General features: G+C 39.4%; 2 protein-coding genes across 4 annotated transcripts in view; one reads left to right on the top strand and one right to left on the bottom strand.

Moving 5' to 3' along the window:
* Etfdh (electron transfer flavoprotein dehydrogenase) overlaps positions 1-3,165 on the top strand; it is a 28,613-nt gene extending 25,448 nt beyond the window's left edge. The window contains exons 11-13 of the mRNA XM_028880110.1: positions 737-919; positions 1,757-1,978; positions 2,815-3,165. Of these exons, the coding sequence (XP_028735943.1) occupies positions 737-919; positions 1,757-1,978; positions 2,815-2,978 (569 nt within the window). The 3' untranslated portion in view covers positions 2,979-3,165. The remainder of the gene's footprint in view (positions 1-736; positions 920-1,756; positions 1,979-2,814) is intronic.
* Positions 3,166-3,660: 495 nt separating this feature from the next.
* Ppid (peptidylprolyl isomerase D) lies at positions 3,661-17,623 on the bottom strand. 3 transcript variants are annotated; one of them, XM_037206678.1, is made up of 11 exons: positions 17,419-17,623; positions 15,466-15,606; positions 13,309-13,415; positions 12,406-12,512; positions 10,686-10,874; positions 9,641-9,763; positions 9,388-9,494; positions 6,530-6,671; positions 4,612-4,698; positions 4,478-4,520; positions 3,661-3,917 (listed from the first exon to the last, which is right to left on the bottom strand). In XM_037206678.1, exons 4-11 carry the CDS (start codon positions 12,454-12,456, stop codon positions 3,829-3,831), a joined length of 831 nt encoding a protein of 276 aa, XP_037062573.1. In that variant the 5' UTR covers positions 12,457-12,512; positions 13,309-13,415; positions 15,466-15,606; positions 17,419-17,623; the 3' UTR covers positions 3,661-3,828. The 3 variants fall into 3 exon arrangements, with proteins under 3 accessions (XP_037062573.1, XP_028735945.1, XP_028735946.1); XM_028880112.2 differs by lacking the exon at positions 12,406-12,512; XM_028880113.2 differs by lacking the exons at positions 13,309-13,415; positions 15,466-15,606; positions 17,419-17,623 and having other exon boundaries at positions 12,406-13,298.
* Between the last annotated feature and the right edge of the window lie 276 nt (positions 17,624-17,899).

Below are 17,899 nucleotides of genomic sequence, written 5' to 3'. Positions count from 1 at the left end.
CGCAGTGCCACTAGGTTCAATCCCTAGCATCCACACCTGAAGATTTCTTAGTTGTGAGTTAACAAAATTCTACAAACTAGATGACTTTAAACAAGTTTTTCTTTACAAATTTTGCCAGCAGGAAGTTCAAAATCAAAGTGTTAATAGACCATGCTCTCCGAAATTTCTATTTCCCCCTATCCATCCCAGCTTGATTTATGCATTCTCTACTCCATCCTCTGCCTTTCTTCACCTCCCCATCATCTGTCTGTCTCTTGTTAAGTGGGCACATCTCATAGCCCCCCTCTATTCCAGAAGACCCCAATTGTCTGCAGCCATCCTGTTATAAAGTCAGTCAGTCACTAGGGCTGATGCCATTGGAAATGCAAAATATATTCTTGCAGGGACACAATTCCACTTAAAATAGATGTTTCAGAGATGATGTTATATTTTTAAAAAATTGTGTTTGTAAATAGCCTGAACTTGTATTAAGTTTCCCTTTTCAAGCTAATTTGTTATGCTTCCAGTGTAAACATTAAGGTCTAAGATTTATGGCCCAAAGGTAGGATACTCGCCTACCATGCACAAAGCCCCAGTGCCATCCAAAGGAAGGCAGATCAAATGCTTCCTACCATTATAGAGATTATCTTGTTGGAAGACGCCAACATTTGTGTGATTCTGCGTGGATCCACATAACCATGTTTCTACAAATTAGCTCACCCTCTGTGTTTCACTTAATATTTCTTTTTCATAAAAGGACTCCATGTAACTGAGTATGAGGATAATTTGAAGAAATCTTGGGTATGGAAAGAGCTACATGCTGTTAGAAATATAAGGCCATCCTGCCACGGGATACTGGGAGTATATGGAGGGATGATTTACACTGGAATATTTTACTGGATATTGAGAGGAATGGAGCCATGGACTTTAAAACATAAAGGTAATTCAAATATACTTAATACCAGTGTTTATCTTAAGCACTTTTATATGGAAGAAAAATGTGTGTATGGGGTGTGTTCATTACTAGCAAATGTAACTTTTTAGTATTTTGGTAGTGTTAGGGTTGGACCTGAGGCTTTTGCTAAGCTCTATCTCTCCTATTTTAAACTTGCTTTGTTTTGGTAAATACAGTTGTTTGGGTGTAGGTGTTTATTTTATGGGGGGGGGGGTCCGTATTTTGCAACAGGATCAAATCTGCTTTGTAGTCAAAGGGCTGACATTAAACTGTTTCTCCTGCCTCTACCTCCTAAGCACTGAGATTACAAATATGCATTACCGCACCCATCTGAAATTCAGTATTTTTAAAAGGTAAACTACCCTAGACTGAGCTCTATCCTTCGGTATAATGGTAGCTCTACTTGAGGCCAGGCAAAGGGAGATAAAAGGCAAGAAGGTAAGTTCAAGACCAGTCTGAACTAAGTAACAAGATTGCTTCATTGATGGACTGAGTGAAGTTCAGTGATAAGAGCCTATTAGTATGCATCTTGCTGAATCTCCAGCACCCAAAAAAATAAAAATAAAATAAAAGCACTGGAAAATTATGCTACTTTGGGGCTGGAGAGATGGCTCAGAGGTTAAGAGCATAGGCTGCTCTTCCAGAGGTCCTGAGTTCAATTCCCAGCAACCACATGGTAGCTCACAACTATCTGTAATGAGATCTGGTGCCCTCTTCTGTCATGCGGGCATACATACAGAACACTGTATACGTAATAAATAAATAAATCTTTTTTAAAAAATTATGCTACTTTATTAAACATCTTCCTCAAAACTGCTTAAGGTTCAGATTCTGCTCAGCTCAAACCAGCTAAGGACTGCACACCCATTGAGTATCCAAAACCTGATGGACAGATCAGTTTTGACCTCTTGTCATCTGTGGCTCTGAGTGGCACTAATCATGAACATGATCAGCCAGCACATTTAACCTTAAAGGATGACAGCATACCTGTTAATAGAAATCTGTCAATATATGATGGGCCTGAACAGCGATTCTGCCCTGCAGGTCAGTAACAATTTCCTTCTGTTCCTAAACATTAACAAATTTCCATTTGAAGATGTTCCCCTTCCATTGCAAGGAGACTGTTGTTTATTTAAAAAACAAACAAATACTTCTATGTTATGTTCAGCATCCTTAATGAAACTCATGTCTTAAACGTTCTGACTAGCAGTGACAAAATAGTAGGGATTTTGATTAGGCCTCGTTTGGGTGACCTATCATCTCCAAACAGCCTTCATGTCTACCCTTAGACAAAAGGATTATAGAAAACAAATACAAATACCTGTTCTTGGGTAGTTTTAAGAAGCTGTTTCTGAAATGACACTTTGTATGTACATGTATATGCATGACAGCCACACTAAATTCAGTGACACTAAACTTTAAATTCATCAAATACTGAATCCCTTAAGTGCTAAGAGCTTTCATTTAATATTAATGAGAAACAGATCTAAATAATACAGTAGAATTGGGATATATGAAAATTACTGTATGCTCAAGTGAAATTAGAAGGTAACTATTCAAGAATAAGGCCTTGTCTTGACTTTTAAAAGTTACACTGTACTATAAACTCTCAGAGGAAAGGACTGGAGCTAATTTGTTTAACTCTTGTTAGACTAACCCAGACAATACTACTGTGTTTCTACTATGTAGAAGTACTAAGTTTATTAGCATACTAATAACAGCAACATACACCAAGACCAGATAGTCTCTGGGGGTAAACATGAAAGCCTCAAAGGCTTCTGAAGTTGTTCTAAGATTTTAATTTCGACTCACTTTTGAATTATTTACCTTTTTGTTACCTTTTGTTAATATATCTTCATGTATTTATTTTTATTTTACAGGGGTTTATGAATTTGTTCCTTTGGAACAAGGTGATGGATTTCGATTACAGATAAATGCTCAGAACTGTGTGCACTGTAAAACATGTGATATCAAAGACCCGAGTCAGAATATTAACTGGGTGGTGCCAGAAGGTGGAGGAGGACCTGCTTATAATGGCATGTAAAACACAAACGCCTTCAATTACTGGCACATTTGATAAAACTGTAAATGTATGCCAAGCTAACTTTTTAAATGTTTAGATAACTTCTGAACAAGTGTCCTTAAACATTATTGAAGTAAACTTCATATCTAAAGTTGTCCCATAAAATCATGAACTTATTTCTCCTAAATAAAACTTTACAAGTAAATGATGTAGCATCTCACTTCCCAAATCCTTCAGAAGCTTCAGTACCAACAGGAACTTGTACTATTGGCCTTCAGAGTGCATTTGTCTTGCTAAACACAAATCTTCAAGTATAAAACCAAATGTGTATTCTAGACCAGGGAAGGACATCCAGAACTAAACACGAATAGTTTTATTGAAACATAACTATGCCCACTGGCTATACACATAGTTGTGACAGACTAGAGTAGTGGTTCTCAACCTTCCTAAATGCTGCCACACTTTAATACAGTTCCTCATGTTTTGGTGACCGCCAACCATGAAATTATTTGTATTGCTACTTCATAACTATAATTTTGCTACTGTTAGGAATTGTAATGTATATATCTGTTGTTTTCCAATGAGAACCACTGGGCCAAATCATTCACAAAGCCTGAAACTTAGTAAGACTTTAAATTTAGTTTAAACATTGGCCAGATACCATTCTTGGTGAAAATGGGGACAGAAAGATTTTAAAATGAGATTAATTGCATTTTGTAACACTTTATTAAGAAGAAACCTATGTCAGTACTTCTACGTAAACAATGATGACAAAAAATCAAGAGAAACATAACAGGGATCATATGTAGACAGTAACTTACGTTATCTTTATATAATCAATGTATAATATTTAAGCAAAGTTTAATTCTTTTTAAGCAAACATTTTTGCATACACCGCCTTCTCTTTATCTTTCTGTGCCTTTATCATTTGTTTGACTTTAAGCAACTCTGCCTGGATAGCTGCAAGGGAGAAAAGGCAATCAATTAATTTTCACAGCATCTAAAAATCTAGAAAAACGACTAACATAGTTTGGTCATGACCCAACTACCCCTGCCATAGCTATATTTTTAGCAGTAATATTAGACCTAGTGTTACTCTTCATCTGCTTTACCTTACAGCAGTTCATTCCTATCACAGCTACTCTGCAACATACCCAATACACACAATGCTTGGTCATGGTCACAGCCACATTCAGCTTAGGGAAGGAATGTCCCAAGTTTTAAAATTACAGTCTTTATTTCTTACTGCTGAACTTTTGACTAGCACTGATGTAATAGAACCTCATCTCAACAGAAAGGGTCACAGAAGCAGTACCTTATTAAAAAGCTAGTAATACATTCTTGAACAGAATTAGAATGTAGCCTCTGTAGGAACCTTGAATACTTGGCTGTTTACTATATAATCAGGGCCTGGCCCAGTAAGTGGCACTCTGCAATATCTGAACAAATAAATATGTCAAGGTTATATGTACATTGGCTCATGAGGACCTATTTTTGAAGGACAAAACCTGCCAATTTACCTTTATCTCCTGGGGCTATCTCCTGCGCCTTCTTAAGATCAGCCTTTAATGGGGGCAGAGAGAATTTAAGAAACATTAGACATTAAGACTTTTAAAGTGATCATATATTATAAAACAATGAGAAAATAATTTACCAATGCTTGATCATATTCTTTTAATCCTTGCCATCCTTGTGCTTTGCGGTATAGTGCTTTGGTATTTGATGGGTCCATTTCAAGAGCCTATAAGAAAAGTTATAAAATCAGTATTTGTATCTCAAAGTACCTGTTATCAACTGGCTCCAACTCACTGGAGCTAGAGCACCTGTGCCAGCCAGGAGTTTACCAGTAGAGAGTGCTGAGTGGGTGTGGGAAAGAAGGATGGGTTTCTTTATGAGTCTCCAGTGTGGCGCTCTGCACTGGTTTCTAGCTCAAGTGGACCCAGACTGTTTAAGAGAAAAAAATATTTATCTTTTTTTTTCTTTGAAAGGGAGGGGGGAGAAGGGGGGAGGGAGGAGAGAGCTGAGAAAAAAATATTTTAAGTAAAAATTTAAATACAGTCGCCTTCTAATATAATCATTGGTTTGAAGGCAGTCCAATACCTCCTAAAAACCAAAATCCAGTGATACATAAGTCACTCAATTGCCATGTAACTATTTGTCCAGCTATATTTATAGGAAATGATGACAATAAAAGTCTACATGTTTATCACAGAATAATATTCAACCTGTGGTTAGATAATCTGAGAACACAGAACCCAAGGACCTGAGAAGGCAATTATACTACAAACATGAGCAACTTTTAACAGGTCTCTCCCCTGAAACAAACGTTTTTAAACAGTGTATTTTGTTTGCATGATAGCTCTTAAGACAGCCAATACTGAGAATTTTTTAAGAGGGAGTATTACCTGCCTTACAAAAGTAAAGAGGTCCAGAATGGACAAGCAAACTTTCCTCTATTGCATGTTCTAAATGGTAACATTTCTTGTTTTCATCCATTCCATCTACTTAAGCAAGGGGTAATGGGAAGGCTGGGACTAAAGGACAGCCATGTGAATACTACCCATGTACTACTATACCACTAAGCTGCACACTCAGGTCTTACTTTAGTTCTTGCTGAGCACAGGCACATGCTCTAAGTTTAATGTGCAAAACCAAAATATTTAGTCTGAACATTTTTTTTTTGAAACTATCATTCAGTATACTTGGATGGCCCAAATTAGGACAAAGTATCTTTCTGTGTATTCCAGTGGTAACCAATCTCAATACCAAACAGGAACTGTCTGCCCACTGTGTCCTATCCATAAGCTTTTTGAGGATTGGACTTTAAAAAAAAATAAAAGCAGCCAGTGAGATGCCGCAGTGGGTAAACGCATTTGCATGCACACCTGAGCCTAGGCTCAATCTCTGGAATTCACATAAAGGTGGGAGGAGAGAACTAACTCCAGTTCTGTCTTCTGACCCTTGTACATGCACACACAAGTATAAAATTAAAATACACCAAGCCCAGCATGTAACATGTCTGATCCCAGCAATTTAAAGGCCAGCAGACCTTGTCTGAGTACATACCCTGACTGTACAAAGGACATACCTCAGTTGTAACCAAGCAGAAAACCCAGCACAGGCAGGAGAGAAAGCATATCTACACACATGCTTTAGTTTAGTTTTTGAGACAGGGTCTCTCTTATGTAGCAAAGGATGGCTATGACTTTCTCACCTTCCTACTTCTACGGTGCTGGGATTACAGGTGTGGGTCACCACCCTCATACCTACATTCTTAATCATTCCTGGCTCTGTGTTTATATATGTCAAGCTCATAAATACAAATAAATAAGCGGATAAACATGCTTTGAGAAATGAAAGCAGAGTACTTAGTACACATTAGGTGACAGTTAAAAAGCAAAATTAATGGATTAGCAGAAAGAGCTAACAATCCAAACTATTCAGAGACAAGATGACTTAAGTCCCATTTTGTCAAGTCTCATTAGGTCCTAGGCAATTAAATACATTAAGGACCATTGTCTTTTTCTAACTATTGCCACTCCTTCCAAAGGTTTAACATCACACAGACTTACCTCCAAACAACTGTCAATTGCTCCCTGCCAATTTGACATCTTCAATTTACAAGCACCAATATTCAGTACACAGCTTAAAGCTATAGGTTGTAGTCTGGTTGTATCTGCTTTCTCAATCACAGCCTTTGAACTGTCCACGTATCTAGAGAACATATTAATAAAGGCAACATGTAACTGCACACGGCTTCTTCAGCATTATGTCTAATATTAAAGGTCCATATGATGCATGATGGTCCTAAGTTTTTGATGACACTTTTTCTTCAGACGCAAGAAATTAAACCCAGGGCTTGTGAGCCTGCTAACTAAGCACACCTTCCTGCCACTGAGCTACACTCCTAGCCCTATTTCTCCAGAGGGTATTTTTTACATCAACTTTCCCACACAGTTAAGAACTAACAATGGCGCCCATATCTAATTATGTACAACTCAGGTTCATGTTATATACCTAATATAAATTATGTTTAGAACCAGTATTCCTACATTAGACAACTGAATTCAATGGAAAGAAGCAAAGCACTATGTAGTGTTGGTTTCAAAGTATTATTTGTGGTTTGATACAGGTGCCAGACATACCACAGTGTATGTGTGGAGGTCAGAGGACAATTTGGGGAGTCCGTTATTTCCTTTTACTGTAGATTCCAAGGAGCTAGGGTCACAGGTTTGCTTGGCAAGTGCTTTTACTCACTGAGCCATTTTGTTAGCCACGTAGCATTGATGTAACTGTTGACTGAAAAGATCCCAGAAGCTAAGCCGAGGATCTGGTCCCTATGACTTAGTTTCTGAAGTTTCCTTTCTCCAAAAGGAATCGACTCCTTAGAGAAACTGCTTATTACAGATACAAAAGCAAATCAGTTCTAAGAGCAGCCTAAAAGCAAGTGCTAACACACTGATACATGTAAAAATGAGGCTGGGAGTGTAGCTCAGGGTGCTTATCTAACATGCCAAGAGTCCTGAGAAACCCCAGCACCTCAAAAAACAGGGAGGAACTTGTCACAAGTGTACAAACAATGTTTCAGTGAGTAAAAGCACTAGCAGCCAAAACTGATGACCTGAATTTGACCAATAGGAACCCAGACAGAGAACAGACTCCCACAGGTTGCGCTCTGGTCTCCATAAGTATGCTGTGGTATGCGTACCTACACACATATATAAATTAATGTAATAAAAAATAAACTGAGTTTTAAAGACCCGCAGATTTACTATGACTTAGAGGAGGGGTTGCCTCCTATAGAATGTTAAAATACAAGAACTAAAGCCCTTCAACAGTCAATGTAGTAATTACACAAAGGCACTTCAGCGACACTACAACCACTGTGTGAAGACTGCATCTTCACAGTCTTGCAGTATATTTCCTATCTACAAAGGGGACAATGCACAAGGCCAGCATTTACAAGGCAATCAGAAGATACCACTTTAACAAAGTGCCCAGATACAGAACAGGCCAAACTGACATGTGTCTTTGAGGTGTTTATCTTAGGAAATATACAATATCACGCTACTTACATCTTCCCAAAATACTTAAGCTCTTCATTCTAAAGTAACAATTATGTACTAACTTACTAGGATACACAAAAGTATACATGGAGGCCTGGGAAGATAGCTCAGGTGGGAAAATGCTTGCCTTGCAAGCATGGGGACCTCAGTGTGACACCACCATGGACAGTGGCGCAGCACTGGGGGCTGAAGGACAGATCGTTGAAGCTCACTGCCAACCAGTCTAGTCTAACTGGTAAGTTTCTAGTCAATAAGAGACTGTCTCAAAGGAGCTACACAATGTCCCTAAGGATGACATCCAAAGTTGAACTCTGGTCTCCACACATGTTGAAGCGCGCGCGCACACGCGCGCGCTCACACACACACACAATTTTTTAAATGCATGGCCAACAGATGCCTAAAGAAAGATAAGCCTGACAACCTGAGCTCAATCCCAGCACCCACACAATAGGACAACCAACCCCCATAAGTTTGTCCTCTGACCTCTACTCTCATGCTGTGGCACATGCATTCACACACAGAATACATTATAAATCATTTACATGAGTAAATAAAAATCAAATAAAAAGATACTGGGGATGCCAGGCATGATGACTCACACTGTGAATCCCAATAGGCAGGGGAGGAAGGAGACTACACACAGAATAAGGCAGATCTTTGGGTATGATGCCAGCCTCGTCTACATAGAGTTCCAGGCCAGACAGAGCTAAAACCCTGTCTCATAAAAAAAAAAAAAAAAAAAAAAAGCAGCATTGCAGCCAAATACTTATCTTAGTTTGCACTCTGAACTAGGAAAAAATAAACAGGAAAAAATTAAAACAGGCTGCATATTTGATACTGCTAATGTTATCTTCTTGAGAGGGTGTTGTCTTATTGAGGTAAGTAATTTAGACTTCCTTTGCTCTTTAGCATTATGTGCTGATATACTCAGTAGTAAATATGGTATCTACAAGTTTTGTGCAAACACAAAAGCTAAAAACCCATGAAAGGGTAAAAACATGTAGTTGAGTCCCACTTCAACTTTTCTGGATTTTGAAATTGTTCAAAATAAGTCAGAGCAACAAAAGAAATGTAACTCTTTTGTGGGGGAGGGGTTATTGTTTCAAGACAGGATTTCTCTGTGTAGGCCCAGGGCTGTCCTAGAGCTAGTTCTGTAAACCAGGGTAGGCTCCAACTCAAAGATCCACCTGTTTGTGCCTTTCTAGTGCTGGGATTAAAGTATGCACCACACTGGCAAGAAATGTAACTCTTTCATTATAGCTGTTTATTATACAAATAACTTGCTCAATATGAGTGATTTTGAGTTTTAGTTCAAAATAAGTTTATACATTCTCAAAAGTAATTTACTAAAAATGCTATATTACCTTAAAACCTTTGCATATTTTTTAACAGCCATCTCCCAGTTCTGAGATTTGAAAAAAGTATTTCCAATGTTTTTTAAGTCTTCAGATATTAATAAAATTTTATCTACCTGTATAAAATACAAATATGCTGGATGTTAGTAAATAATGTGACTCAACACTAAGGTTCTATCATTATGACAGGCTGATGAAGCTTTTAGAACTAAATGTTTTACTTCACTTAAGGAATTCAAGTTTATTCATCTCTAATACTCACATCTTTGAGGTCTATATCTGCATCCTCGGGGAAATCTGGATGACTGTCACCAGAGCCATCTCTGGGGAATATTCCCCAGTCATCCCCTTCTTTCAATTCTCCACAGTCTGCAATAACACACAGCTGTAAAAATATTAAACTAAAGTGAATATTTAGAGATCTTTAAGTCTACCTTTAAAGGCTGCACAGCCCAGTCACATATGCTGCTACTACTACTGTCACTGATTTGGCTGGGGTGCATCTATCTGCTTCAATTACAATAATTTCTTTCATGTACATTCCAACTGATATGACAGTGTCACTAGTCACGGTATTTTACAGTCTGGGAGTGCTATGAACACACGAGTTGAGAACTGCATCACCGTGTATGAAGCTGTCTGAGGTGCTACAGTCTCCCTGTCATGTATTGTTAGCTGGCATTCTTCCTATGAGTAACCAGACTGCTAATCCCTATGCAGTCTCGCTGGTGTATCTCTCATAGTCACTTTGCTTCACATGCATTTAGAATATAATACAACCTGAAGCAATTTATACAGGCTGTAAAAACAGGTCAAGACAGTAACAAGATCTATGCCAAACTTCCAGTTAAATAGCAGTGAACTCACTATCTTCTTTCTGGTGTGTACTACAGTTAATTATGACTGACGCAGAAGCCTCACTGTAGGGGAAGACTCGGGCAATCTTACAAAGATCACTTAATAGATGACACTGAAGCTAAAACAAGAATTCAAATCTCTTTATTGGCCACAGCGGTTAATCCTGGTGCATGAGTAGTATTAGCAGTGACAAAAAGACTACTCGACAATTCAAGGGAAGCCAGGTCTACCTGTTTTGAAGGAAAAATAAGCGTATTTCCTTTAAACTAATCTTAGCCATTGTTTTAAAAAGAATTTCTGAGAAAAGTGGCCAATCCAGGCTTCTACAGCAAAAACATCCTAATTTCTTTCCTACTTTTCTAACTAACAGCCATCTGACTCTGTAACTTGCATTTCCTTGACACAGTAACTAAGCAGGCTTGTTTATTCCACTATAACTTTTTACTTACTTTGGCAGGTTTTTCGCCATTCACTTCCACATTTTCAAGCATCCTTGCCACACCTAGTCCTTTAATGACTTGACCAAATATCACATGTTTCCCATCCAAATGAGGAGTTGGAACTGTTGTGATAAAGAACTGAGAACCGTTTGTATTGGGGCCTGCATTTGCCATGCTCAGCAAACCCTCTCGATCATGCTGCAGAGATAAAAACCATCAAAAGAAAAGCAAAGTTAGAGGCCTTAGTTTGAATTTCCTTTTATTGACTCTTCACCTAAAATAGATGAAGTGTATGACTATTTACTCTTTTACATCAATTTCACTTATAAGTGTTTAAGTACCTTTTTCTCTAACTTTACTTTTATAAGAGGCAGGTATTTCTAAACTAGCCATCTGAATGCTTACACTTCAATCTTAAAGATGAAGATGCCACACCAAGGATATCTAGTAATTTACTTTGCTCTCTCAGTGACAGTTACTGTTTTTCTGAGAACACCTATACAGTCTTTACACAATCAGAAATTGGCCTATATTATGATTCTTCCTTTTCACTAAACTGAGTTCAGTAATGTAGTATTGAATTTAGACAAGTTATTCAGATAAGTACTTCCCTAATTTGGAAAATAATTCCAATCTTATGGCTTTCATTTTGGTAAATGAACAACTCTGAAGAGTATGCAAAGGCACATCTTGCAACTACTACGTTCAAGGACAAGACAGCTTGCTTTTCTACTTTGCACAGATAGAATAGCCTTTCTGAACGCATACCTCTAGTGCATGCCTCATAACTCTCAGGTTACTTTCCCCACACCTAAGATACCTCATCAATGTAAATCCAAATAAGCCTTCAAGGTCGCTGATTTTCGCAATGGCACAGCCAAGTCGTCTTTTCCTTAGGCCTCCTTTCTTTTAATCAATGCAATGGTCAGAAATACCTCAGTTATTCCTCTGACAGCTTTGTTTGGTGCCTCCCTTTAACTGCTCACCACACAGTTAAGCTTGTTTTCTCTGGGATTCCACTGCCCTTCCCTGTTGCTGTCCTCACTGTCAATCTGAAGTCTGTATTTCAGGCCCAGACTAGCACAGTTTCAGCCACCTGCAGACCCACTTTGCCTAGCTTAAGTGACCAAACCTCTTAGTGTCTCTCCTACTAACTTGATCTCAATCTTTCTCCTATCACATGGCTAAGTGTAGCTCCACATGCTTTTAATCCCAGCATTCAGGAGACAGAGACAGATCTCTGTAAGCTCAAGGCCAGCCTGGTCTACACAGCAAGTTCCATCCTAAAAGTTGAACTTCCTTAATCTGAAAACCAAAGTCAGACATGTTACAAAATCTGAAACTTTTGAGCAACAACTTTCAGATATCAGATTAGAGATGCTCAACCTATAAAATCTATGCAAATATTTTGAAATCAAAGTGACTCTGAAATCTGAAATATTTCTAGAATAAAGCATTTCATATAAGGGGCAGTCAACTTCTATCAAAGTTACACAACAAATATGTTCAATCTACTTAGCATTTACAAGCATATTATGTATTATTATCCTCCACTGTCCCTTGTATTTTAATCCTGACCCTGAGGTAAGATAATAAATAGTCTCTCATTTTTCATAAGCTCTTTGGTGCAGTGATAGAACTGAGCAACAGAATTTCTCTTTCCAAGTCACCCTAATTACCTTGCTTATATTCCTCATTTCCAAAGACATCACTTTACTTTTGTACTTACATGTCTGTTCTTAAAACGGGAATGGTGCAATATACCCCGAACATTAACCATATCCGCTAGGTGGAAAATCCCCTGACATCCTGGATATTAGCGATGGTTTTGTTGTTCTTCAAATTCAAGGATAAAGATGCACAAGTTACCATCCTTACAATAATGAGAACATTTTTTCCTGGGATCAATTTTGCCATATGGCAGCTTAAAAACTCATTGGCTTAACTGAAGCATATAAAAACTGACTGTAGTGAAATAAGTACTGTATTTTCGCCAAAATATCATCCTGGCCAAGTATGGTAATGTTTATCTCATTCCAACACTCAGGAGGCAATGCAGGAGGATGGTAAATTCAAGACCACCCTGGATTACACAGTAAAACCCTGTCTCAAAAAAGAAAACTGTTACTGGATAAATCCTTCCCATATTAAAGATGCATACTGAACTGGGATGTAGCTCAAGTGGTAGAGAACTTGCCTAGCATGCACAAGACCCTGAGCTCATTCATGCCCAGCACCACACGCCCTTAGAAATGTTTATTTATGAATATGATTTCTTTTCTAAGAAAAGCATAATCCACACCAGGCCTGCTAACTCCAGTTTATAATCCCAGCTCCTAAAGAAGGTAAGTAAAAGGACTGGGAGTTCAAGGCCTGCCTGGGCTACAGTTTAAGGCTATCCTGAGCAACTAGGCAAGACCCAGTCTCAACATGGGAAATGGGAGAAAAGGTAGCTGAGCGAGGGAGCACTTGTCTGGCATAGAAGGCCCTAGTACCAGAAGGAGGAGGGGGGGGAGGGGGAAGAAGACAGCAATCTGGTCACACTCAAAAGGTAATTTTTTTTGGTGTCTTAATTCAAGTATATTTCAAATACATAATCTTTATATTAGCAAAAGCAAGAATTTTTCTTTACCTTATAATGAAAATTTTCATCTTCAAATTTTTCACCATATATACTTTCTCCACCAGTCCCGTTTTGATTTGAGAAGTCTCCACCCTGAATCATAAACTTCTTAATAACTGCAAAAAAGGAATATGGCTACTATCAACTGCAACAGAAGATCTCAGCAATGCTTACTAATTAAGGAGTAAGAAAAGACAACCTCCTAAGCACAACTTTAGTGGTGTACCTGGCCTTTCTACCCTGCTTCCACCCAGCTTCTACTCATAAGACTTCTCACAACCTAACTCTAACAAACTCTTTATTACCCACCAGCTCCCAAGAAATTAGTTCTTTGAACTAATTCAAAAGTACCTCCCTATAAAATTGTCACTGAAACACAAAGGTAAACCTAGTTTCTATCATTATACTAACTCTACTTCCATTTTATAACGTATTAATCTGTCCCCTTCCAACAACGAATTGCTTAAGTAGTATTTTACTCGTTGAAACTATGTACATACTTGCTCAATAATGCCAGCTAAATAAACACTATTCCTATTAGTGTTGAACAATGAGGATTGAGACCAGAAACACACATATGCTAGGAATCATGCCAGAGATTTCTGTATACTTAATGACAGTGGATTGAAACCACCCCATGCTCAGAGAACCCTAGGTTCACAGTACTCAGCATTTGGCTACACTGTAGTAATTAACACACATAACTAGTCAAGAGAAAAAGCAGCATCAAGTTAGGAGGTATCCATGTCCTGCTTCTTTGGACTTCTCCCTCTCATAATAGTTATAGGATTTACATTTCTCCTAGCAACAAAAATGCAAAAAGGCCTGCAATAATTCAATCCAAGAAGTACAAGCAAAACCCTAGCACCCAAAATATTTCCTGGGGCACTATCATAAAAGTATTCTCTGCCTAACATGTCCCAAAATTCAAGACTAAAAAGCATACGTTTCTTATCAATTACATTTGCAAAAATAGTGTAGGCCTAAATTATCAACTTTGTGATTTAAGGAATGGTTCAAATGTCAAGTTCCCAACTCTAGCCAACTGCATTTTGAAAGAAGTTTTTTGTTTGTTTGTTTGTTTGCTTTTTGTTTTTCAAGACAGGGTTTCTTTGTGTAGCTTTGCGCCTTTCCTGGATCTCGAACTCACAGAGATCCGCCTGCCTCTGCCTCCCCAAATGCTGGGATTAAAGGCGTGCGCCACCACCGCCCGGCTGAAAGAAGTTTTAAATCTACTATGTTAACTATTTTCTTATTAAATATGAAAGTAAATCAATTTAAAACATTTAAAAATCAATGTTCATTTTTCTTAATAAACTTTTTAAGAAAATTGAGAGCTGGAGAGATGGCTCAGAGGTTAAGAGCACTGCTTGCTCTTCCAAAGGTCCTGAGTTCAATTCCCAGCAGTCACATGGTGGCTCACAACCATCTGTAATGAGATCTGGCACCCTCTTCTGGCCTGCAGGGATATATGCAGGCAGAATATTGTATACATAATAAATAAATAAATCTTTAAAAAAAAATAATCTGGGTTTTCCTTTAAAAAAAAAAAGAAAATCCAACTACTGGAGTAGGTGTGTGAATCAGGGGTATAGCAATACACTGGATTCAATCCCCTGCAATACATGAAAATTACTGATACTGTAATGTATTTATTCATAAGTATTTACTGTTCACTTAGACTTTTATTAGATGCAAGAATAAAATGGTGAGAGCATGCAGCTCCTGAACTTATGATTACTGAACCTAAAAACTACTGGAACAGCAGTCAAATAATCTGTGTGAAATCAGAGTTTCATCACATATTATCAGGATGTCCAAAACACTGAATAGTCAGACTTCTCAAACAATTCTGCCCAGGCTGTAAAACGACCTAAGGTCAGCTTATTTATCTGTCATGCTTTTTCTTTCCCAATGAAATGGTTTGAAGAGGGAGTCAGAAGACTGGTGAGGTCAGATTGTCCATTTCCCAGCAGATAAACTTTGGTATGCTCCCACAATCAATCCCACTGCTCACAGCCAAGCCTTTGATACTGAGCTATCACCTGTATCCAAGTATCCTTCAAGAAACTGAGTTGTTAGACCTTTCACCTAACTTTATATTCTTCTTCAGCAGGACTGATTTCTGTATCAAGATTAGCAGACAGAGGAAGTTTAGACACATACTTCGGTGAAAGGGGCATCCTTTAAAATGGAGAGGTTTCCCAGTTGTGGATCCAGTGCCTTTTTCTCCTGTACACAATGCACGAAAATTTTCTGCAGTTTTGGGCACAATATCCGCAAATAATTCTAAAACAATTCTGCCAACTGAAAGAAAAGGGAATCATGTCACTGTGCAAAGTAACTAAATGGGTAAACAAAAAGGGGATAACTAGTATGCCTAACCAGTGGTTAACACATCGTTCAATGAGTCATTTAGTTCTCTTTTAACAACTTATGTTAACTCTAGCCACAATGTTGCATAACAGAACTTTTGAGCTTACCTCTCTTTACAAGAAATATGCATCCTTTGACTGACATCTCCCGTCAGTGGTACCTTCATACTACTGCTGAGTTCAACTTTTTTAAGATTCCATGAAAGTGAGATCCTGCAGCACTTATTTCACTCAGTACAATATTCTCTAGATTCATCTACGCAGTCATAAATAAGAGTTCCTTCTCTTAAACGGCAGTGCTGTAGTCTACTATCTATACAGCACAGTGTAAGAGTCATGCTTGGACAGACATTAGATTGGTGCTGTTTCTTGGCTAAGAATCAGGCTGCAATGACACAGGTGTGCATACAAACTTCATTTCCCTTGGATATAAGCCCCAAAATGGAGCTGTTAGATCTTAGTGACATTTTTCTAACATTCCTGTTTAGTCTAAGGGAAGCTTCATACAACTAAATTTGAACACCACACAGATTATAACTAATTCCAGCATCCAGCTGATTGGTAGCATAGAAAGGATACCATGAGTACAAATGGTTTAAAATCTTGAATCATTTAACTTATATTCAGGCTTTTAAAAAAAATAAATAAAAATATTTATTCTATGTGTGGAGGTCAGGGTACAACTTCCAGAAGTCAAAGGTGGCAGACACCTTCGCCTGCTGCACTATCTCAGCAGCCCTGTATTAAGAATTTCTAATCGCCATGTAACCCACAGAAGACAAATAGTACAGGAATGGTCGGGTTGCCTGGGCTTTTTTATACCTTAGCAGTTCTCCGTGCTCTGTGAAAACTGCTTACTGCAGTTCGACTTTCAATGACCCAAAAGGCAGTAACAATAAAACCTTAGTTCCAAAATAAAGTGAATGCACACGTAAATTTGTTTGTGTTCTGGTCCTAGTATGTCTGGCCAGCAACTCTATAATGTGTTTCAAAACAAGCCCAATTCAGTTACAAAGTAACACATCCCCCCCACCTGGTTCTCAAGGGCTCAGGGCAGCGGTTCACAACCTTCCCAATGCTGCGACCCTTTAATACAGTTCCTAGGGCTGTGGTAACCCCAACTGTAAGACTATTTCGTTGCTACTTCAAAACTGTAATTTTGCTACTGTTATGAATCATAATGTAAATATTTGATATGCAGCCCCCGTGGCACTCAGTTCCATGATGCCAAAATAGCAGAAATGACCGCCTACCTAAACTGCAGCTACAATCGGGAATGAGGGAAAAGCACTAAGCAAGTCACTTTAATTTGTAAACCACACCGCAGCTCCCGATGTTATTTATTTCGTGGGCCAAGAGTCCTATGGAGTGACTAGAGCCTTGCAGGCAGATATCCCGAGGGCACCCCGGACTATCCACCACACTCGTCAAATCATTTCATTTTTATCATAAACGGTGGCGCAAAGATTGCAGGGAAGTGCGACCAAATCAAGGGAAAAACGTTAAGGGCCGCCACAATTCCTGAAGTAGAAATTTCCAGAAACTTCCGGGGACGAAGGCATCGCCTACAAGGGAGCAGGCTCAACCGGGGCTCGTGGAGGCCAGGTCTTGGTCCGGGTAGGGTCCAGGCTGCTATCTCCCTCCCGACCCCAGGCCTCGGGCCGCCGGACCGTCAGCGGGCCGAGCAGAACCGCAGCCCGGAGGCCCCAGGCGCGGGGGCCGCGGAGCCGGCCGCGCCGCTCACCTCGCTCCCCGCCGATGTCCACGTCAAAGAAGACCCGCGGGTTCTTGGGGTTGGAGGGCTTGGCTGTCGGGGATGGGTGCGACATCTTCACGGCAGGCGCTGGGAAGCGGGACGCGGGCACCACGTGCGCGTGCGGGTCACAGATTCCACAGCGCCTCCGCGAGCTGCGCTGGAAGGGCCGCTTCCTGCGCGCAGCCGGAAGCTGTACTCCGGTTTCCGGTTCCGTCTCCCTCTCTCTTCCGGTTTCTGCGCGTAGCCGCGGTGTCCTGCCTCTCTTTAGTGGCTGGAGGGGCGGCCGAGTTCTTTTTCAGTCTGTGAGCTGTTTCCCGGTCTTTGCGGCATCTCCGGGTGGCAAACTTAGAAATGATCCTAGCCTCGGATCTGCCCCGAACTGCCAGTAACTACTCCGAAACTTAGTTTACTCCTCTAAAAAAATGGGAATAGATTCCTACTCTGAGCAGACAAGATGGCTCAGTGGCAC

Source organism: Peromyscus leucopus, chromosome 6, assembly GCF_004664715.2.
Source record: "Peromyscus leucopus breed LL Stock chromosome 6, UCI_PerLeu_2.1, whole genome shotgun sequence".
NCBI classification, from domain to species: Eukaryota; Metazoa; Chordata; class Mammalia; order Rodentia; family Cricetidae; genus Peromyscus; species Peromyscus leucopus.
The sequence above is the reverse complement of the archived record's forward strand: the minus strand, read 5'-3'. Positions and strand labels throughout refer to the sequence as shown.